At 38.5% G+C, this 22,426-nt stretch overlaps 2 protein-coding genes across 3 annotated transcripts; both read right to left on the minus strand.

Annotated features, from left to right (window-relative positions):
- Positions 1-10,607: 10,607 nt before the first annotated feature.
- LOC104212003 (16 kDa phloem protein 1-like) lies at positions 10,608-13,483 on the minus strand. Of its 2 annotated transcripts, none has more exons than XM_009761169.2 (5): positions 13,253-13,483; positions 12,874-12,942; positions 11,896-12,034; positions 11,358-11,493; positions 10,608-10,831 (listed from the first exon to the last, which is right to left on the minus strand). In XM_009761169.2, the coding sequence occupies exons 1-5, from the start codon at positions 13,323-13,325 to the stop codon at positions 10,784-10,786; spliced, it is 465 nt and encodes a 154-aa protein (XP_009759471.1). In that variant the 5' UTR covers positions 13,326-13,483; the 3' UTR covers positions 10,608-10,783. The 2 variants fall into 2 exon arrangements, with proteins under 2 accessions (XP_009759471.1, XP_009759472.1); XM_009761170.2 differs by having other exon boundaries at positions 10,608-10,828; positions 13,253-13,427.
- Positions 13,484-15,476: 1,993 nt separating this feature from the next.
- On the minus strand, positions 15,477-21,539 carry LOC104212002 (uncharacterized). Its single transcript, XM_009761168.2, has 4 exons — positions 21,359-21,539; positions 21,008-21,145; positions 16,483-16,670; positions 15,477-15,993 (listed from the first exon to the last, which is right to left on the minus strand). Exons 1-4 carry the CDS (start codon positions 21,403-21,405, stop codon positions 15,800-15,802), a joined length of 567 nt encoding a protein of 188 aa, XP_009759470.1. The 5' UTR covers positions 21,406-21,539; the 3' UTR covers positions 15,477-15,799.
- Positions 21,540-22,426: the final 887 nt, after the last annotated feature.

Below are 22,426 nucleotides of genomic sequence, written 5' to 3' on the forward strand. Positions count from 1 at the left end.
CACTGACTACCTGTGTAATCACCCGCGACATCATATTCCTGACGTTAATCGGGTACCCTGCCATGATTGATGCTACCAATATTGTCCGGTGAAGAGGGAGGGAGTTGTCATGAGTAGTGGGGTCTAATCTACTACATACAAATGTTTCCCACCCCTTGGCCTCGAAATTCAAACTTCTCCTCAAAATCTTTACTCCCACATTCAACCAATCAGGGGTGGTACCTGGGATTGCCAGATACTGTGCCAACCAAGGACGGACCTCCTCACCTAATTCCATCTTTGCCAAATACAGAAACTCATCCTCCTCATCAAATCCCAAGTAGTCATTTATGATTTTCCCATCAAACAACACTTTCAAATTTCGCACCTTGGTCACTTTGGTGCCCTTTTGATGTGGGCAGCATTGGTGTAGAATTCCTTGACCAAGTGCTCGTTTTCATCAACACATTCACCCAAAACGTACTCCCAACCCACTCTATCTCTAAACTACCTCCTCACATTGGGGTTGTGAGGCAATAGGTCTCTATCAACAAAACTCCTCTCCGGAATCAATTTCCTCACCGACCACCAATCCCTGAATTTATGGTAGGCCACCTCACTCACAAACCGGTCTTGCCACACCTCTGGTTTTCTAGTTCTAGCAATACCTACCACCTGAGGTTCACCCCTTCCACTTCTTCCCGGTCATCTGGTACTGGACCCTCTCCGAATAATGAAGCTGTGGGAGAGGTGGAGTACTCATTTCCACTACTGGCTGCTGAGCCCTCAAACGACTCAGAAGAAACACGCACTGAAGCTTTGGCAGTGGGGAAAGGTGGATGAGTGTCTCTTAGTCTGTTTCTCTCCGGCCAGTCAGGGATGTACTCTGGCACGGAGTCCGAAGATATATCACGGGAGGGCTCATACTCATTCCCCGACTGATAAATAGCCCTATCAGCAGCTTTGATGATCTTTCTTGTGTTTTTAATGTTTTGCCGGGCTTGGGGAGTCAATTTTATCATCTTCTATTTCCCTCCCCGAGAGGATTCTCCTCTACCTGCTTGTTTTGAACCCTTGCCTCTTTGTTTTACCATTGTCTGCAAACAACAGTCATTAAGCTTGTTAGTATCCAGAAAGACATTGAAGTTCACAGTTGCAGGAAATAAAATGTTGCAGACAGTATCAAAAGTTGCAGAGTGCGGACGGCGCAAAATGTAGTGCGGCCGCACAGAGGCCAATACGGACCGCACAAAATGCCAATGCGATCCGCACAGAGGTGGGGTTCAGACTACCCACTTTCTAAACAATTGCTCTGCGAACCGCACAAAATGGCAATGTGGTCCACATTGAGGCACCGCGGACCGCACAAAATGCAATGCGGCCGCGGTCCTCAATGATCAGGCTTCAGGACTTTCAGCAATGCAGTCCGCATAAAATATCATTGCGGACTGCACAAGGGCACCGCGGACCGCACAATATCCACTGCGGTCCACACAGAGTGCCCAGTTGCAGCACTAACTTAGGGTTTATGAAATGTCACTTTTAAGTCCATTTTTCATCTAAGAAAGATCCCTAAGTGTTTGCCCAGTGTTTTTAACTAACTAAGTCTACATTAAACAAGAAAATAACTAACCTAATTCTACCAAATTGAAGGAAATACGGGAAGAACAGGAGAAAAGCTAAGGAAACAAAAATTAAAAGACAATAACAAAATCAAACAATTAAAAAGAAGTAAAAGTTACCAGATGTGAGAAATGCTGATGATTAATCGAGGATAAGCAGATGAATTCGTGCAAGATTAGTGATGAACACTGATTTTATGGGTGCTGAGAGCAAAAGGATCGAAAATTTCAAATGTTGGGCCTCAGGAACTATTTAAAGAAAAAGTCCTAGGGCCTATCTTACCTACCCCAATGTGGACCGCACAAAATGGCAATGCGGTCCGTGCTGCTGAAAGTCATGAGGTTCAGACAAGGCAGCCACTGTGGTCCGCACAAAATGCAATGCGGTCGTAGTGGACCACCGCGAACCGCACAAAATGTAATGCAGCCGTGGTGGTAAACTTCAGAGAGTAGGTCTTTTTCATCCATCATTAGTGCGGTCCGCGCGAAGTTTGTGCCCCCCGCACTAGGTTTTTTGCGGCCGCACAAAATATAGTGCGGACCGTATTGTAAACTTTAGAGACTTGACAATTTTTCCAATATGTCCTGCACTGCATCAACACAATCCTGTAGCATCTCACAATTAGTCAGTCCAAAAATAAATTCTATACTACAATGAAAATCCACGAAAAACAAGAAGGAGAAAAACGCATGGGTTGCCTCCCAAGAAACATCTGATTTAACGTCGCGGCACAGCGCATGTTACCATCAAATTATTTGAGATGAAGAAGTGCCACCACGTGGCTATCATCAATTTTTCTAAGATAGTGCTTGACCCGGTGCACGTTAACTCAAAAGACCTCTCTATTTTTATTTTTCAAATCAAGAGCACCAAAAGGGGTCGCCAACACCACTTCAAACGGTCCATTCCATTTTGACTTCAGCTTTCCCGGGAACAGACGTAACCGAAAGTTGAACAAGAGAACCAAATCACCTACTTTGAACTCCTTTCCACCAGCATATTTATCATGAAGGTACTTCATCTTTTCCTTATACAAGGAGGAACTGGAGTAGGCATGGAATCTGAATTCATCAAGTTCATTGAGCTGCTCTACACGAAGATTGGCTGCAACATCCCATTCAAGATTTAGCTTCCTCAAAGCCCACATGGCCTTGTGCTCTAACTCAACCGGTAGATGGAAAGCTTTACCAAACACCAACCGATACGGAGACATACCAATCGGAGTTTTGTAAGCAGTTCTATAAGCCCATAGAGCGTCATCCAACTTCTTTGACCAATCGGTCCTATTATCATTGACCATCTTTGACAATATGCTCTTGATTTCCCTGTTGGATACTTCCACTTGACCACTTGCTTGAGGATGATAGGGGGTAGAGACTTTATGATTGACACCATATTTTGCAAGTAAGGAATCAAAAGCTCTATTACAAAAATGAGACCCCCCCCCCATCACTTATAATCGCACGAGGAGTGCCAAACCTTGTGAAAATGCTCTTTTTAAGAAATGCAACAACACTCCGGGCTTTATTGTTAGGCAAAGCCACGGCTTCAACCCGCTTCGAAACATAGTCAACCGCCACCAGAATGTATGTGTTCCCATAGAGCTAACAAATGGGTACATGAAATCAATGCCTCATACATCAAAGATATCCACTTCAAGAATAGTATTAAGAGGCATCTCATCTTTCTTCGAAATTCCACCCGCTCTTTGGAATTCATCGCATATCTTCACAAAATTACCCGCATCTTTGAACAAAGTTGGCCAATAAAACCCACAACTAAGAACTTTCAAGGTAGTCCTCACCCCACCATGATGGCCACCATAGGGTGAGGAAGGACAAGCCTCTAAGATACTCAATTGTTTGTCCTCCGGGACACACCTTCGGATCACACCATCCGTGCAAGTCTTAAACAAGTACGGCTCATCCCAATAGAAATCCAAACTATCCCGTTTGAGCTTCTTCCTTTGGTTAGAAGAGAACTCACACGGGATTATACCAGTCACAAGGAAATTAGCAACGTCCGCAAACCATGGCATATCATTCACCGACATCGAAAGGAGTTGTTCGTCGAGAAATGAGTCATTGATTTCTAGGCCATCATGAAGCCTCCCCTCCTCCTCCAAGCGGGTCAAGTGGTCCGCCACTTGGTTCTCACTACCCTTTTGGTCCATAATCTCCAAATCAAACTCTTGAAGTAACAAGATCCATCGCATCAGTCTAGCTTTGGAATCCTTCTTCATCATCAAGTACCGGAGTGCGGCATGATTGGTATGAATAATAACCTTAGCACCCATGAGATACGGCCGAAATTTTTCCATTGCGAACACAATATCCAAAAGCTCTTTCTCGGTCACCATGTAGTTCACTTGAGCGTCATTCATCGTCTTTCTCGCATAGTACACCAGATGAAACATTTTGTTCACTCATTGGCCTAAAATCGTCCCAACCGCAACATCGCTTGCATCATACATGAGCTCAAAAGGCAAGCTCCAATTAAGTGAGGTAATGATAGGAGTGGTGGTTAGCTTATGCTTAAGAAGTTCAAAGACTTGCATACATTTTTCATCAAATATGAACTTGGCATCCTTTTCCAATAACTTGCATAAGGGGTTCACTACCTTCAAAAAGTCTTTGATGATTCTCCGGTAGAACCCCGCATGCCCAAGAAAACTTCTAACTTCCTTGACAAAGGTAGGGGGAGGGACCTTGAAATCACGTCAATTTTTGCTTTGTCTACCTCAATACCATGCTTTGAAATTTTATGCTCAAGAACGATCCCCTCTTCCACCATAAAGTGGCATTTCTCCCAATTGAGAACAAGATTGGTTTCTTCACAACGGGCCAAGACTCTATCAAGATTCTTCAAGCACTCATCAAATGAATCCCCCACAACATTGAAGTCGTCCATGAACACCTCCAAAATGTCTTCCACCATATCGGTGAAAATAGCCATCATACACCGTTGAAATGTCGTCGGTGCATTACACAACCCAAAAGGCATCCGAGAAAAGGCAAAAGGTGTCATATGGACAAGTGAATGTAGTTTTCTCCTGATCTTTCGGAGCAATCAATATTTGGTTGTACCCAGAATATCCATCCAAGAAATAGTAGAAGACATGCCCAGCAAGTCGATCTAACATCTGATCAAGAAAAGGCAATGGAAAGTGACCCTTGCGGGTCACTTTATTCAACTTGCGGTAGTCCATGCATACCCTCCAACCGGTGATGGTTCTGTTAGAATCAACTCATTTTGAGAATTTGTAACCACAGTCATGCCACCCTTTTTAGGTACACATTGCACCGATAAAGTCAAAGAGCTATCAAAGATGGGGTACACAACTCCGGCATCCAACCACTTGATCACCTCCTTTTTCACAACTTCTTGCATTGCTTCGTTCAATCTTCTTTGATGCTCCAAGGAGGGATTTGCATCATCTTCCAAGATAATCTTGTGCATACATAACGCGGGTCTTATCCCCCGAATATCAGCTAAAGACCATCCAATTGCCTTTTTTCACTTTTGAAGCACCGCCAATGTGGCATCAACCTGCATGTTAGTAAGACAAGAGGAAAGAATAACTGGAAAAGTAGAATTTTGAGCCTAAGAACTCATACCTGAGGTGTGGAGGCAGTGATTTCAACTCCAACACCGGAGGCTCCTCAATTGACGGTTTTGTTGGTGGAGTCTACCGATTTTCAAGATCCAAAGATAGTTTTCTAATAAGAGTAAGAGCACATTCCATGTAAAGCATTCACGCACTCCACCCGGCTTGCATCATCATTGACATCAAGATTCAACAAAACGGCCTCAAGAGGGTCCTCCACATTTATCATTGCACTGGTATCATCAACTATCATTGTTGTGACAAGGTCCACAAAAGAGCACACATCGGTACTGTTGGGCTGTTTCATTGACTTGCACACATAAAAAACCACCTTTTCATCACCCACCCGGAAGGTGAGTTCCCCTGCTTCTACATCAACTAAGGCCTTCCCCGTTGCAAGGAAAGGTCTCTCCAATATGATTGGGACTTCATAGTCCACCGCACAGTCCAAGATCACAAAATCAGCTGGCAAGATAAATTTGTCCACCCGGATAAGAACATTATCAATAATACCTAATGGTCTCTTTATCGATCTATCTACCATTTGCAATCTCATGGATGTCGGCCTCGGTTTCCCAATACCCAAAGTCTTGAAAACCATGTAGGGCATCAAATTGATACTAGCCCCCAAATCACATAGAGCCTTAGCAAAATCTGCACTCCCAATGGTGCAAGGGATGGTGAAAGCACCAGGGTCTTCAAGCTTCGGGGCCGTTGAATGCACTATGGCACTAACTTGGTGAGTCATCTTTATAGTTTCACAATCCATAGACCGCTTCTTTGTCACCAATTCCTTCATAAATTTAGCATAACCAGGCATTTATTCAAGAGCCTCCACCAAAGGCACATTAATGGATAAGGTCGTCATCATGTCAATGAACTTTTTAAACTGATTTTCTTTTTTCTGCTTTACGAGCCTTTGAGGATAAGGCAGAGGTGGCCTTGGCAAAGGTGACTTGGCTTTAGGCACAACCGACTCTAGCATGTCTATTACGTGTTCTCTAAACGGGTTCACATCATTTTGTGTTTCCACCTCGGCCTCTTGAATGTCGATCCTCACTTCCTCGTTCACATTGCCATCAACCACATCTTCGACTACCAAAGAAACTTCATCTTCTTGCAACTCGACTTCATCACTCAAAATTTGCTTTTGTTTGGAGGCATGCACATCACCGCCTCTCCCACTTCTTGTTGTTACCGCCATAACATGATTGTTCCAACCCTTCGGGTTTACTACCGTATCACTTGGTAGAGCACCCTTAGGGCGAGTATTCAAAGACTGTGAGATTTGGCCTAACTGCACCTCCAAATTTCTAATAGAGGTATTGTTGGAAGCCAACTGAGCATCAGAGTCCGCATTCTTCTTCATCATTTGTTCGAACATCATTTCAATTCTTCCCATATCATTTTTAGAAGAATTAGGACCTTGGGATAGGAATGAATGCGGATTGTTCGGTTATTGGTACGTTGGGGGCCTTTGAAAGCCTTGCCCTCGGTTTCCATAGTTGATATTGTTCCATCCACCTTGATTATTGTTACCACCCTAATTGTTGTTGTTACCATTCCAGTTTCCTTGATTGCTTTGGTTGTTGTTCTGATTTCCCCAGTTAGAGTTTTGGTTGTTCTTCCCCCAATTATCATTGCCTTGTTGTTGTTGATTGCCCCAATTGCCTTAGGGTCGCCATTGTTGCTGGTTAGAAGAATTGCCCCTTTGGCCTTGATAATTATTCACATATTGCACCTCTTCATTTTGTTCATCATAACTATCATTTTGGAATCCCCCACAATCATTGTCAAATTGCTCCGAATTCCCTTGATTTTGTTGCCCTCTTTGTCTTCTCTTGTTGACAAGCATGTTGACACCCTCCATAGCATTCACTTAGCGAGGATTTTTAACTTGTTGCAACTATGCCTTTGCGAGTTGGTTCATAGTAGTTGTCAGCTCAGCTATGTCCTGCCCATGATCATGTAACTCCTTGTGCAAATGAGTGACCATGGGGTCACCTTGGGGCACATTGGCTCTACTTTGCCAAGCGGAAGAAGTGTCAGCCATCTCGTCAAGAATGTCACAAGCCTCATCATAAGTCAGCTTCATGAAGTTGCCCCCAGCAAGTTGGTTCACGATGCATTGGTTTGTAGTGTTAATACCCCGGTAGAAAGTCTATTGGATCATCGCCTCGGTCATATCATTGTTGGGCATTCTTTCACCATTGTTCTATAATGCTCCCAAATCTCATGCAAAGGTTTCGTGGGCTCTTGCTTGAAAGCCAATATCTCATCTCTCAATGCCTCCATATGCCCCGGTGAGAAAAATTTTGCAATGAACTTGTCTGTCAACTTATCCCAAGTAGTGATGGAATGGTTGGAAAGTCTCTCGAGCCAATCCAATGCCTTCCCTCTAAGTGAGAATTGGAAGAGTCTAAACCGAAGAGCATCCTTGGACACATTACTTTTCTTGCTTCCCCAACATGTATCCACGAACCCTTTGAGATGTTTGTAAGCATTTTGATTTGCAGCGCCCGTGAAATACCCACGCTGCTCTAGCAATGTCAACATCACATTGGTTATTTGAAAATTACCGCCCGGATTTGGGGTGGGACAATAGCACTTGCATAGCCTTGGTTCGGAAGCACTCTAGGAACCACTCTTGGAGGTGGCGGAGAAGGATCTGGAATATTTTCATTGGGATTAGCATTGGTCTGGCGGCCTCTAAGTTGTCCTTGAGGTACAATAGGCACCTCATCTTCTCTGACATCATCTACCTCCTCCCGCGCAATCACGTTTCCAAGAGGGTCATTGGCATTGTTTGCTATTTAGTACCTGAAGTTGTGACACAAACAAATTAGTAACAAAGAAGGAAAGAAGAACAATACACAAAACTAGTTAGATAGATAGCCAAAACTGTTAGCTCCCCAGCAATGGCGCCAAAAAGTGATCGAGGTCAACCCTGCACTACTATTGAGTAGTGAGAGAGGTCGAAGCAGCTTTTACCTGATTAAGGTCGGGATCGATTTCCACAGGGAGCTAGAAGTTGGAGTCGGGTGTCTATCTAATCTAGAGTTGTATAATTGCTCCAAATTGCACTTCTAAATATTTTTGGGTTTTGATTTACTTCTAATTTTATAAAACAACAATGCTCAATTAAACTAAAGTAAGCTAAGATTAAACTATTGCGAGTTGTTCAGATGATTAAAAGGCACTAGGGTAGTGACTTTCGCCTAGGTGGTCAATTGATGGATACTTGAGTTTAAGGCATAATTGACACATTTGAGGAGTATGATATAACCATTGCACGATTCTACTCACTCTATACCTCTCGGTAGTTTGAGTGATTTTGCCCAAATTGACTTTCTCAAGACCAATTGGGTATGCAAATTTGCACAAGCAATCAAGGTTCAAGTCGGGTATTACTATCTCTAGGTTTAACCATTAAAATTGGGGCTATCAATCTCTTGAGTACGCCCCAATTTCTTGTTGGACCAATTTTAGAGACTTAGGCTCTCTTTCTCAAGAAGAGCCAAAGTCAACTAAATACAAACAAGTGTTTGCAACCACTAATTCAGCAATTAAACATAAAATTAGTCCAAATATCAAACACTCATAGTCAATCAAGCCCTATACATAAGACCTGTCAATTAACCACACTAGGGTTGAGCCACAACCCTAGCTTATGGGTCTAGCTACTCATGATTAGAGAAGAAAACAAAGAAATAGACGAAGAAAAACTCATATTAATTAATTGCTAAGATAAACTAGAAGATTCAATGTTGAAATGAAGCTAAAATTGCCCAAAATAGCTAAAGGAACGGAAGTTACGAGCACAGCTCAGTACAAAAACTATCTGACGACCTAAAAATGGAAAAAGAAGCTATTTATACTAAGCTAAAAAATCTGGACAAAAATACCCTTGCGGGGTTAGTGCGGACAGCACAAAATCACGTACGGCCGTACTAGGGCTCTGAACTTGAATAAACGGCTCTCTGAACTTGGGCAATGCGGACCGCACAGAATCGAGTGCGGACGCGATGGCTTCTTGTGTGGTCCGCATGAAATGGAGTGCGGACCACATTGGGCTTCAATCCTCAACTGGCAACTCTCTGAACTCTAGCCTCTGCGGACCGCACTAAATCGAATGCGGCCGCAGTGACGCCAATGCGGACCGCAAAAAATCTAGTGTGGCTGCATTGCCCTTTTTGCCTGAGTTGCATACACTCTGAACCTCACTTGTGCGGACCGCACAGAATGGTGTGCGGACCGCACAGAATGGTGTGCGGCCGCACTGGCCCTGTTTTTCCTGAGCTTTGTCTTGTCTTGGTACTTGTGCAAGTTTCACTCCTTTTTGAGATGATCTTTGACATATTATCACCTTGTTGATCAAACCTGCAATCAAGCACAACTTGTGAGCCTTTGGGACTATTTTGTACACATTTCTAATCAAAACTTAAGCAAGAAGGAGTATAAAATGTATCAAATCCCTAGTTATCAGTATAGATGATCGATTTCATGGGGCCTTTCATCAGCTCATATGGCAACAAGTACATACTCGTCGCTGTGGACTACGTGTCCAAATGGGTGGAAGCTGCAGCACTCCCTACAAATGATGCAAAGGGGGAAATTAGTTTTTTGAGAAAGAACATATTCACCCGATTTGGCATTCCAAGGGCAATAATCAGTGACGGGGGCACTCACTTTTGTAATCGAGCCTTCGCGAAGTTGTTAGAGAAGTATGATGTACGCCACAAGGTGGCCACCCCATATCATCCACAAACAAGCGGGCAAGTGAAAGTCTCGAACAGAAAAATAAAGAATGTATTGACTAAGACTGTGAATGCTACTAGAACAGATTAGGCGAGGAAGTTAGATGATGCACATTGGGCTTATCGAACCACTTTCAAAACTCCAATCGGCATGTCACCATACAAGTTGGTGTTTGGGAAGGCGTGTCATTTACCGGTAGAGTTGGAGCATAGACCTTGGTAAGCGTTGAGACAGTTGAATCTTGTTATTGAAGCTGCGGGAACAAGTAGAGTAACAAAGCTGCGACCGCTTTGTCCTTTTTATAAGGCATAGTTGGGAGTGATCAATACTCCATATGAATTATGGAAAGGTAAAAAACCCAATATTGGATACTTTCACTCCTTTGGAAGCAAATGCTTTGTCCACAACAATGGCAAGGACAATCTTGGTAAGTTTGACCCAAGGAGTGATGAAAGTATATTTCTCGACTATTCAAATAGTAGTAGATCTTTTAGAATCTATAATAAGTGTACCCTATGCGTAGAGGAATCAGTTCATGTTATTTTTTATAATAATAACTCTATGGCCAAGAAAAGAGATTTTGCAAGTGATGAAGAGATCAGCCAAAATCAGCCAAAGATCAGAAGACTTCAAAAGAAACTGCTGACAATACGACTGAAACGTCACAGTCGACTAAGATAACTTCAATTGCTTTGTTAAGTACAACAAACAATCGCTTTAACATAAGAAAAAGTTGTGAAGACCTTCATCTTTACGCTACTCAGAGCAAAGTGTACAAAATCTGGCAAATACATATAGGAACTAACTACTCCGCAGTCATGCACTCTCCTTCCATCCACCATATTCTTCTTCTGCAGCTGCCTTCTGTCAAATTATTTCACATATCATGAGCCATTACATTCGCATTCCATCGCGAGGAAAAAAAAAGGAAGCATCATTTAACATTTTAGATGAGCATCTAATAAAGACAATCTGCAGTGCGATTTGCTGGTTATCTATATTGCTAGGACTCTTCAAAAATATCATCGTGTATGACGTTGGATTCTCTAGAAGTAGAAGTAGTGCATTTATGAAGAATGCGACACAAATACAATAATATTTTTTGGAGAATCAGAGCAACATAGGTGCTTATAGCCTTCTAAAACAGGTCAAACATATAGCCAAAACGGATCACCCCTGGACTCGGGCCAAGTTATACTTGTTTAAGATGATTGTGTGTCTCTGCATGGTAAGAGTGAAATTTATCCTACATATTTAATCCTTTCCATTTCATTGATTTTGTCCGGATCCCACCTTTTCCCTTTTTCTTTTAAAATTAAATTTTTCAAGAAAATTTTGCAAGATTTGTAAAGTTTGGCTAGAAAAATGAACTGAAGATTAAAAAGAATACCTTAGGGGTAAAAGTGATGCCAACTTGAATCTCCCCACAGTAAGATTGATTACTTCCCACCACACTATATTTTCGAGGATGAATTTCAGCTCTTCCTTTCTCCACTCCCAATTCAATCAATTCCTTCAAATAAATACTACATGTACACATAATTCATTCAATGAAATAATTACTTAGTAATAACAAGCCTAACTACTGGTAAATAATGCTTTATACATATGGTTTACTTAGTATGGACACATTTTATTAAATGTTTATAAATACAAAAATTGCTACATGGTATACAGTCAGAGTCAGAGTTTTGTTCGTCCTGATAATGCAAATAATTTTTATGGTATCGAGCTAAGTTGATGTACAACATGTAATGATCTTCATATCAGTCTAATATAGTAATATAAAAAACATATTAAATTGCATCGCCAATACAAAAACAAAAAAAAAAACAAAAAAAAAATAAAAAAATTACACTATCAGTATATATAACTTTAAGTCAAGATATAGTGCGTTATTAGACCCAAAAAAAAATAAAAATTCTTACGTAGCTTGGCCGAGATAATCATCTGAGGAAAAGGAATCATGATCCATGAGCTTAAGTATAAGCTTGTACTGCTTATCTGCAGAGGGATACTCTACCCTGAAAGTAAACTTCTCATTCCACATTGGTTTACTGCCTTGGCCTGTAAGAATCAATGACTTTAGAAATGGGGTATTATCACTTTTTTTTATATTTGATAGCCGAAAAAGTGTATAAAATTTGTATAATTTTTGTATATACATACACAACGTATATATATACAAAAAGTATACAAAAAATATATATTTTTCCGGCTATTATTTTAAGAGCGGATATACAGGATTATTTCCCCATTAGAAATAGTACTTTTTCCATCTCATATGGATTATTTTAAGAAAAAACAGGCGAGGTGAATACAATATTTTTATTAAGGGAATTCAAAAAAGGCGGTAAAAAAGTAATGTTCGCTATGCTTTAACACAACAACTCACTCAAAATTTTGAACCCTTATTTTTATTGGTTCTAAATAGGTCGATATGGGACATTTAAATTCTGAACCTCCTTTACCATTGCTCTAGGGATATTCTTATTGTTAAGGAGATCTAATTAATAACATGAATATGTATACATATTAGTCGATTCAAACTTGTTGGAGACTGAAAACGTAGTTATTTTAATACTAACACTATATAGATATATACTTAGTAACACTACACCTTTGTGAGTGCTAACTTAGTACGAATGTATATATTTCAAAACATTAGTTAACTTTATGCATATAGTTAAGTGTGATGCCACTATCAGAGGCGGAGCCAAAATTAAAGTTTATAGGTTTAAAATTCTAGTACTTTTAAGTTATTGAATTTTAGATTATATTAACAATATATACATATTAAATGAATTTCTTAAAATAAATACATGATTTGGACCAATACTAGCGACCTATCGACCATTCTACTTTAAATAAGGGGAAAAAAGGAGAGAAGGGAAATTAATGAATACCTTTTGCAGTAGTGCTCTTGCGTTCTTGAGCTCTATATTGAAGCAAAACATATGGATCTATTCCACCACCTGAACCATATATAGCAACACCAATTCATAATACCAACTATTAAATCAAAATACTCAGAAGATGTCACAATTTAAATGACACGAATACTGTTTGAAAAGTTAATCTTTTACTGAATATACTTATATAAAATAATTAATTTATAATACTATATTAAATGCAACTTTGCTCATCCTACAGCAAAGTAGCAATAAACAAAAGATATAATCTTGCATGAGTTCAATTTAATAGAAAGGAAAGTTAGGTGAATTTAAGCTGAAGCTAAACAAGAGAATGGAAAACAAAGAGAACACAAGAGTAATGAATCAATACCCCAGAATTCATTGTTCTTGAGACCACGAGCATTGACAAGATTGACCTCCATTGTTCCAAAGATGGTCGACATCTCTCACTTGCCCACAAAGAGAATATGATTCAAAAGAATTTAATTAAGCTCTCTTGTGAATGGCTGAATGAAAGAGTGAAATTAGCATTCAAATACAAATGTGGATGCGTGAAAGAATTCAAAGAGATTCTATAGCATGTTTGACTAAACTTCTTTTTTCTCTTTTTTGGTCAAAAGAGTTTTTTCTCAAAGTTAAGGTGTTTGGTTAAGTTTTTAGAAGAAAAAAGTATTTTTGATTAGATGCCGGAGCAGTTTTTGAGAAACAGAAAAAAGTAGTTTCTCCTTAAAGTATTTTTTTGAAAATCACATTTGAGAAAAATACATTTATAGCTTGTTTCCAAGCTTCTCCAAACTCAAAAATATTTTTTTTTTTCAAAGCTAAAGTGTTTAGCCAAGCTTTTAGAAGAAAAAGAATGCTTTTGAATAGAAGCAGTTTCTTAGAAGCGGAAAAAAGTAGTTTCTTCCCAGAAACATTTTTTTGAAAAGCACTTTTGAGAAAATATACTTATAAGCACTTCTTAAAAACTTGGACAAATATTAATTGCTGCTCAAAAGTACTTTTCAAAATTAATTAACCAAACACAAAATGTTTCTCACCAACAAAAAAAAATATTTTTGAGAAAAAAATACTTCTTAAAATAAATTGATTTTAGAAGCTTCAGCTGACGCAACTCCGTACCGACGCCTCACTACTACTTTCATTTTTCTTTTATTTTAAAATTAATTAACGGCTAGGTGTAATTTAATTAATTCAGTACTTAAGGTCTTCCCTCGTCAAACGAATAAAAAAAATCAAGTTGGCTTTTCGCCGTGCTCCTTTTCATTTGATCAAACAAAAAAAGTACTTGGGCCTTAGAGGCAGCGGCTGGGAAAGCGAAGGGAATAGGAAGACCAGGAACGAAGTCACTCGACCCAATGTTAATGACCTCATTCAATCTTTTTTTTGAGCCTTCGCTACCGTGGGCTAGATGGATAGCTAGCTGCGGTAGAACGTTCTTGACGATAGTGTATAACGTTTGGATTTACGGTTTATACAAGATTTTAAGAGTGTTCGTTTTCATCTTCGCGTTATAGACCACACTACTGGGATCATCACCAAAATATATCAGGCCAAACAAACTAGTACTGGTTTTTAGAGAGCGCATATGAGGTAAAATTGGGAATATAAGTATGTTTTAATTCTGGCAGCTTGTCAAATCACATCATGGATTCCAACTCTAGTGTTTGTAACTATATGATCTTTGGCATTTGTTCCTTTTTCAGAGAATCTCACGCTTTAAGCCGGATGCTTGTACCTTTTTCCTTTTGATCATGAAAATTATGTAAAAAGTATTAATTTTGTTGACATACAAGTTGTCTAGCACATGTATACACATGTACTATATCATAGCTAGCACATGTATGAGTTGTATAGTAGGTGTAATTAGGTGTATGGCAACTAATAGATTAGGTAAATTAGTATTATAAATAGGTCTTGTAATCTTCTCTTCTAGATATGAAATATAGAACTTCTTTGGTTTCTAACAAATTTCATGTGACGATATTTAGCTTGACATGAAACTTATATTCCTACAATAGATTAGTGATGATTAAAAGAATATTAAACTAGTGATTGAAAAGAAAAAGGTAATTAGGTTTTTTTGTTCAGATAGTTCTACAAGGGTCAAACTAACTGTTGACCAGAGGCGAATTCGGGATTTATAGTCTGTGAGTTCAACTTTTAAGGTTATAGTATTAAACCCATTATATTTTTAAAGTTATGGGTTTCAAACCTACCATTTGTTGCAATTTTAATGAATTTTTACACATAAATTTATGCTCAGCAGCGAAAATACTGGATTCAGATGAACTCGACATATATACCCTACATTCACCTCTGCTGTTGACTAGCAGAAAGTGTTCTTTACAATGAAATATTTAACTTAAGGGCAGGGCGGAGCTCGAGTTACTTTTTGACATCAAATCAGCTCAAGTATTGATTTGAAGGTCAACAACAACAAAATCTCAGTATATTCCCACACGTGGAGTCTAGGAAGCTGAAGGTCAAGTCAGCCAAAATGCCAGTGAACTTTTTTCACCATCAAAGTGAACAACATGTCTATATTGTATTGGGGAAAGACACAGAAAGATTGTACTTTCCTTGCCAAAATCTACAGTTCAATAAGGAACTTATTCATTCTCAAACCATAAACCAAATACAGGCAATGACACTGTTGGCATGCTTCTAAATATAAAAGAATCAATAACACATGCCCACAAAGAATTGTACACCAACTGACCAACACTTGTTGATCTGGTAATTGCCTCAATAAAATCCTTCTTTCCTGCAAGCATAGATTTGGTGCTTTGGAACTAGAAATTTCAAAGAGTCCTAAATACAAACTTACTTATCATGTGAACGTGAATGGAAAAAAAAAAACGCCCCAACCGGAGATGTAAGGTTGGGGACAGCGGCATGGCAGAATAGATGTAGATTATTTCTTCTCCACACTACACGATTCCTGAGATGTGCCATCCGTGCATGCATTACTAGCTGGTGGAGGTAGGTCATCTGAAACCCTGATCCGAAACGTTTGCTGTTTCTCTTCGTTCCCTGGAACATGTACGAGAGCTTCCATAATGAGGATCTCCCAGTCGCTCGGTCGTAAAAATGATGACCATTTGTCCTCTGCTCCAAGTATTTAAACAACAGCAGTACTAGTTAGACAAGTAAAACAAGTATCTTGAGACAATTATGAACCTGTATGTAACAATAAACGTCTTTCTCTTCTAATCTTTTCTCTACAGTAAAGTAGTAGCAACTCATTCAAAAACAAAAAAACCCAGTTAGTCCATTTTCCTCGTTCTCAATGGAAAGCTAAGCAATCTGAAGATACCTATGATGGTCAAGAAATAATTGATTTACTTAATAGATTTATCAGTTGATAATGGAAAAAAATTGGAACTTTGATAGTCAAGAAATAATTGATTTACTTAATAGATTTATCAGTTGATAATGGAAAAAAATTGGAACTTTGCAGGAATTTAACCTTATCACCACCACGACTTAAAAACAACGGATAAAATATTCCAAAGCACATTTGGCAATTTCAAAAAAAAAAAAAAAAAGATAGAGAATGTCTACTCCAAGCAAATATATCAAAAGAACAGCACAAACCTCCATTACGAACTGCCTTTAACTGAAAAATTCCAGTGCCTTGTGGTCCAGAGACGGGGAATGTGCATGATACAGAATGCCTTTGGTGAGCTACTGCTAATGATGCATTATACCAAGGACCTCTAACAATGGGCTCCCCAATAGCATCTAGAATCGTCTTATTCTTACTGGCTTTCTCCAAGGCCTTGCTGCAAGGGAACAATAAATGATGAAATAAGAAAACTGGAATCTCTATAGCCAGGATATAGAGACAGTAAACCACCGCCTTCCCTCGCTACCCTATCCTCATCCCTACCCAAGAATATTCAGATACCAGTGTATATATATATATATATGTTTTACATACTTATTTAAAATTTACTACTGCAGGAAATATGTGGAACATAGAACAAAAAGATCAGTTTTATCTAAAGCATCTTCAGTAAAGAAATTTGTAAGATCAGGGTAACTAGCATGTAAGATCCCGGATTCAAGCCGTGGAATTAGGCATTGATGCTTGCATCCGCGTGGGCTGCCTACATTACAGCCCCTTGGGGTGCAACCTGCGTGAACGGATGCTTCATGTACCGGGCTGCCCTTTTCATGGTAACTGCAATTAGCTCCATTATTCAGGGACATGATTCGTAAAACTTGGTCAGAAATACGCAGAAGAAATTACATGCACTACATCTAAGGGATAAGATGAATACGGAAGAATGGATGAACAAACCAAAATTTCCCAAGGGAACTACAACCCCAATCAAAAGATTAACTTAAAGAAACTACAAACCCAAGTATTAGTGGCTAGCTTAAGTAAAGCTTCAAACAAACTGCCAGTTGAAGTCCATTAGCTGGCATTTAATGCACAAAGTTCCAAAATACACTGTCATACACATTATTTGTTGCATGTTTATAATAGTCTAGAGATACTTTTCTACTTTTCATAAGATGAACAGACAAAATGAAAACCACTGCTGCCAAAAATTATGGACATAGTAGAGCTCAAAGAAGCAAATTTATGCAGCAAGATCAGCATTAAAATAAGCCTTTTAGGCTAATTTCATGCTAAATCCTATTTATTTTGTGTGTTCATCGAAGCAAGCCCATTAAGGGCACCGCGGTTTGCACTCGATGCCTTGTTCATCTTTTCTTCTCTTTAAAATTTCAATGTTGCTCCCTCATTTGACTGATGAATATACTTCGCATAAGTTAGGTGTTATACAAGCAACTAAACTCCTTATTTTGAAACATTATTGACGCTATATATATGTACATGGAAATACTAAACAGGTTTGTCATAATTTCTGAACACAAAAGCTAGTACACATAAATGACATAGATATGCAAAGAAAGAGGAATTTTTTTTATTGTAGTCAGAACGAAGAGAGCTTTCAAGGACTTATTTCCTTGTCTTGGCTTTATGTTTTCTTAATTTTTCTTCAATTTATGGAAGGACAATTAGGTAATCATCTAGTCACCTAGGCATAGGGTCCGTGCCAATTGAGGAACATAAAATCATAATTTGTTTTCCAGCGCCTTTTTCCCAAAAGATGGGCGGGAAGGGGAAGGGGAATAACAGTACAGTTTCAACATTAAACCAAACAGTAGTACTACAATTTGATTCAAAATAGTTTCAAAACTAAAACAGTGTTCTGGTCTGGAAATTTTTCAATGGTACTTTTACAATTTGGTTAGGTTTCATCCCAAATCAAACAAACAGCAATGGACGCCGTTACCTAAACATTAGTCTATGCTGGAAAACAAAAGCGAATGCCTGGCTAACACCACCATTTTAACAAGGACTTTTGTAACAATTAATCAAAACTTATGTTCATTTTCCCAGCAAACCATATGGCCACTAATTTGTATTTCTAGCCTCCTACCTCTCCCTCATGAATATTGACTTCCATTTTAGAAGCAGGAGTTGCTACTTTAGCGATGGGGAAGAATTGTTTCCTTAATGTTGATTTCATGCACGTTTTACCATAGCAATTTCTTTTGGAGATTGATAAAACAATATGGATATTTATAGTGTAAGCTATTTGCAAACGATTTTTGTTAATTGGCAAAGCCACTGAGAAGTCACCCACAAGCTAGAACTATGGAAATATACTCTAGAGGGCAAGGATGTTGTGATAAATAGAATAAAGAAATAATTGATGTGCTGCAAGTTTAGCCGGTATAAGAGAAATGGAGTGAGATGAAATTACACAGGATTATGATGCCTAAATATAGACAACTCATACTTAGTGATGCATCACTTAGTCATGAATAAAATGCAATGGAAGCCAAGTATCCATAGAGGTGATATCAACTAGCTGTGTGATTAAATTCGTCATTGCAGGTACCCCTACACTAAGTCTAGTCTTTGAAATGAGACATATTAGTTTGGGGAAAAATTGTATGCTATAGTAGGAATAAGTGTGAGGCCAAATCCTAGTTTCATAAAACCCCTAATTTGTCCTAAAGAAAAATTATTGGATATTGGAATGAAACTGGGCTCATACGGAGGGAAATTGATATTGAGAATTCACATAACCAACCCCAGATAATATTGAGGCGTACTAGTCGTAAAGTCAAAACTCTAGGTCTTCACAGCCTTCCAAAGTGTGGAAATCGGAAATCTAAAACTTTTTTATCAGATCTGCGCCTTCCTAACAAACCTTAGTCATGAGGAGCCAAAATCTAAAACTTTCTTTTATCATTTCTTCTTACCCTTCACTGCATAAATGTGCCAACTTGCAGATCATTTATAAGGCATGTATGAGAAGATAACAGATTTCATCAATGCAAGGTTAACACCCAAACATAACCTTTCAACAATAATAGTTTTTCAAATAGGTGAGCAGAACATGATATAAAAAGTACAGTATACACGAAGTTAATTGAAATAAAGTAAAGGATATCCTAAAGGTTGAGAAGGAAAAACAGCCAGTGATATTCGGCTTAAATATATGGAGGGTTCATTGTATAAATAAATTCCGAGGTCCACATTTAATACCACAAAACATGACGTATTAAAAGAACTAAGACAAATCTTTATTCATTATTCTTCTTGCTCTCTCCTTTTCTACCAGCGCACACCTCAAGTTCTTTTATCCAAGAGACATCTCCCTTCTCCCCCACCCCACCCTAGCCAACCAGCCCCCTCCCCATAAAAGAAAAAAGAAAAGAATGAGAAAACACTCTTGTGGCTCATTATCCTTGCGAACAAAGTCATCCATATTCAGCCCTCCAAGACACCCTTTGTCGCGGAATCGTCTTCTCCTACCATACACCACTCTTAGTTACTCATTTCCTCCAATCCCTCTCCAAGCATCAAATCTCACAAATGTGAAGGAGAGCAACATCACTGGAGAACCCAAGTAGCCCCTTCAAAATAGATCCATTTATGGTCATAATTTTTCAATTCTCTCAAATACCAAAGTAAGGCATCATTCCTTCTCAAGCTCCCAATTAACTACCAACGGTTCACCAAATATCACAGTAGTAATTGAGACCAAGGTAACCTAAAGTTGTTATTCCAGCCTTCCGATACAAATGCACACACAGCAAAAGATGCCAAAATATACATTCTTGACTTTTCAGATTGCGAAAATTATTGATCGGAAACCGCCTCTGTGCCCTCCCAGGGTAGGGGTAAGGCCTGCGTACACACTACCCTCTCCAAACCCCACTTGTAGGAACTCATTGGGTTTTTTGTTGTTGTTGTTGTTGTCTACTTTTGTAATGCATCAAACAACTAACATAAAGTGCAAAGTCTGGCACTGGACTTGCTTCACAACTTAAGTTGGAATAGCATATCACTAAGATATGAACAAGAGCTTAAGAAGATTTGGGCACTCGGTTGAGAGCATCTCAAAAGGTGAGGTTTCAACCATCACTTTTGTTGGCAGAGTTTATATCATAGAAGAGCTCAACTCACCAGAGTCAAGGTCCTCTGTACGATCTAAAATGTAAAATATAAGTTCTCTTTTGAATATATTTGTTTTGGCAACCGAGAAATCTTTTGTTTTCGGTTTCTAAACTCGGTGGATAATGAGCATATTGCTCTATCCTTCTCCACTTACATACCAGACTAGTTCAGCAATCATGACTTGCTCCAACCACACATCCCCTACTGTACATTGAACCAGATGTCCTAGATCTATTTTGGATATAAGCATAGGGTCAAATCATGCTTGACTGAATTCTTCCATCCTTAACAGTTAAATAGGAACCCCTAATTTCTAGTGGAAATAATAATTTTACAACAATCTTATCTAATACGAGCAGATAAAAAACACCTGAAAACATAAAAATCCAGGCGGAAGAGCATTGAAGCCCATAATCATATTATAAAAGTTTCATACACCATAAAGGATGAAAAAGAAAACCCACATTTAAAAGACAAATTTGATCATTTTCTGGCATTATCCAAATCAATGAAGCAAAAAAGCAGGAACCTTCCCAACAAACACACACACACACAGAGGTATTCTAATATTGTCAAAAAAACAGCAGGACAAGACCAAAAAATATCGAACCGGGAAATATAAAACCAAACCTGCTACAGCTATGATATATAGAGAGATCATCAAGAGCACTTAGAGCAACTCCTCCTGTTAAGCAAATCAGTGTACCCGACACTATCCTTCTTCCCCACGTCTTAGCCTTCCCTTCCTCTGCCACCACTTTCTCCGAACTATATCAGAAGATTTAATCAATCAATTTGGAGCCACATACATTGAAGGGTGGTCAGTTGAGTCTAAAAATTAAACTGCTTATAGGTCAAAACATACTCGCCGTATCTTCAATCTAAAATCTGTATAGATATACTTCCATTATAAGCGATAAGCATAGAAAAGAAAAATTAAATATGATGTGAAAATGGTAATTCAAAAGAAAATTAACTTACGGTGATGGGTTGCGACGCAAGAAGGAGATAAATCTTCGCCCGAACATGGCTTCTGTGAGTCTCTTCAGCACGAAACCCCCCTTAAACCCCAAAATCAAATGTTATGTAAATTATACTAAATTTTGACTTATTTTTGTAATTTTATCTTAAAAATAAGTGTTTAAAAATATTATTTTACTCTATCCAAATACTACAAAGGCTTAAAAGTTATTTTGGTCTAAAAACACTTAAAATAAGTCAATCCAAACGGGCTCTACTTATTGTTCTTCTCTAGTACGTTTAACAACGTCGTATCTTTGTGATTTAACACTTAACTACAAAGCATTTTAGTTTTTTTTTTTTTAAGTAAAATAATTTCTTTTGTAGGAAATAAACTAATTATTAAAGTTTACTACTCCCTCTCTGATCTAATTTATGTGATAATATTACTAATTAGTGCATAGTTAGCTACTAATTAGAGATGTCTTCACTCTTTAGTCACTGTTTAAAATATATTTAATCATTAGCGAGTGCTTAATAAATTTGTACCCGTCCGAACGAAATACACTTGTGCTAAACATGGGTGTTGTGTAAATATTAAGGACATGGTATTCTTAACTTCATGAATATTGTGTAAATATTAAGGACAAAATGTCATGTATTTGCACCTTCCGTTGTTAAACTTACTCACATCTTATATTTATGCCAAGCATATGAATACATAAATCCGTCTTCACATACCTTGTTATCACTAAACTATAGCTAACTAATGCACATTTTCACCTCAATAACCATGGTCAATTAAGGCAATTTGATGTAAATATTAGGTGCGGAAAACTTTTTACCCCACTATATTAGGTAATTGCTTGATCCTGCAAAATGAGGGCCGCAGTATAGACAGAAATACATAACAGTCCAGTGAAGTGAAAATAGCTTAATTCATTCAGTTGGAAAAACTTTAGTATAGTCAAACCTCTCTATAACAGTCGATGTTTTTTGGATATTATGTTGAAGTGTTGTTATAGAGGATATATATATATATTATCATATAACATAAAAATCGCTTCCAAGAAAAACTCAGCTTTTATA

The sequence above is a fragment of the Nicotiana sylvestris genome, chromosome 4 (genome assembly GCF_000393655.2).
Source record: "Nicotiana sylvestris chromosome 4, ASM39365v2, whole genome shotgun sequence".
NCBI lineage: Eukaryota > Viridiplantae > Streptophyta > Magnoliopsida > Solanales > Solanaceae > Nicotiana > Nicotiana sylvestris.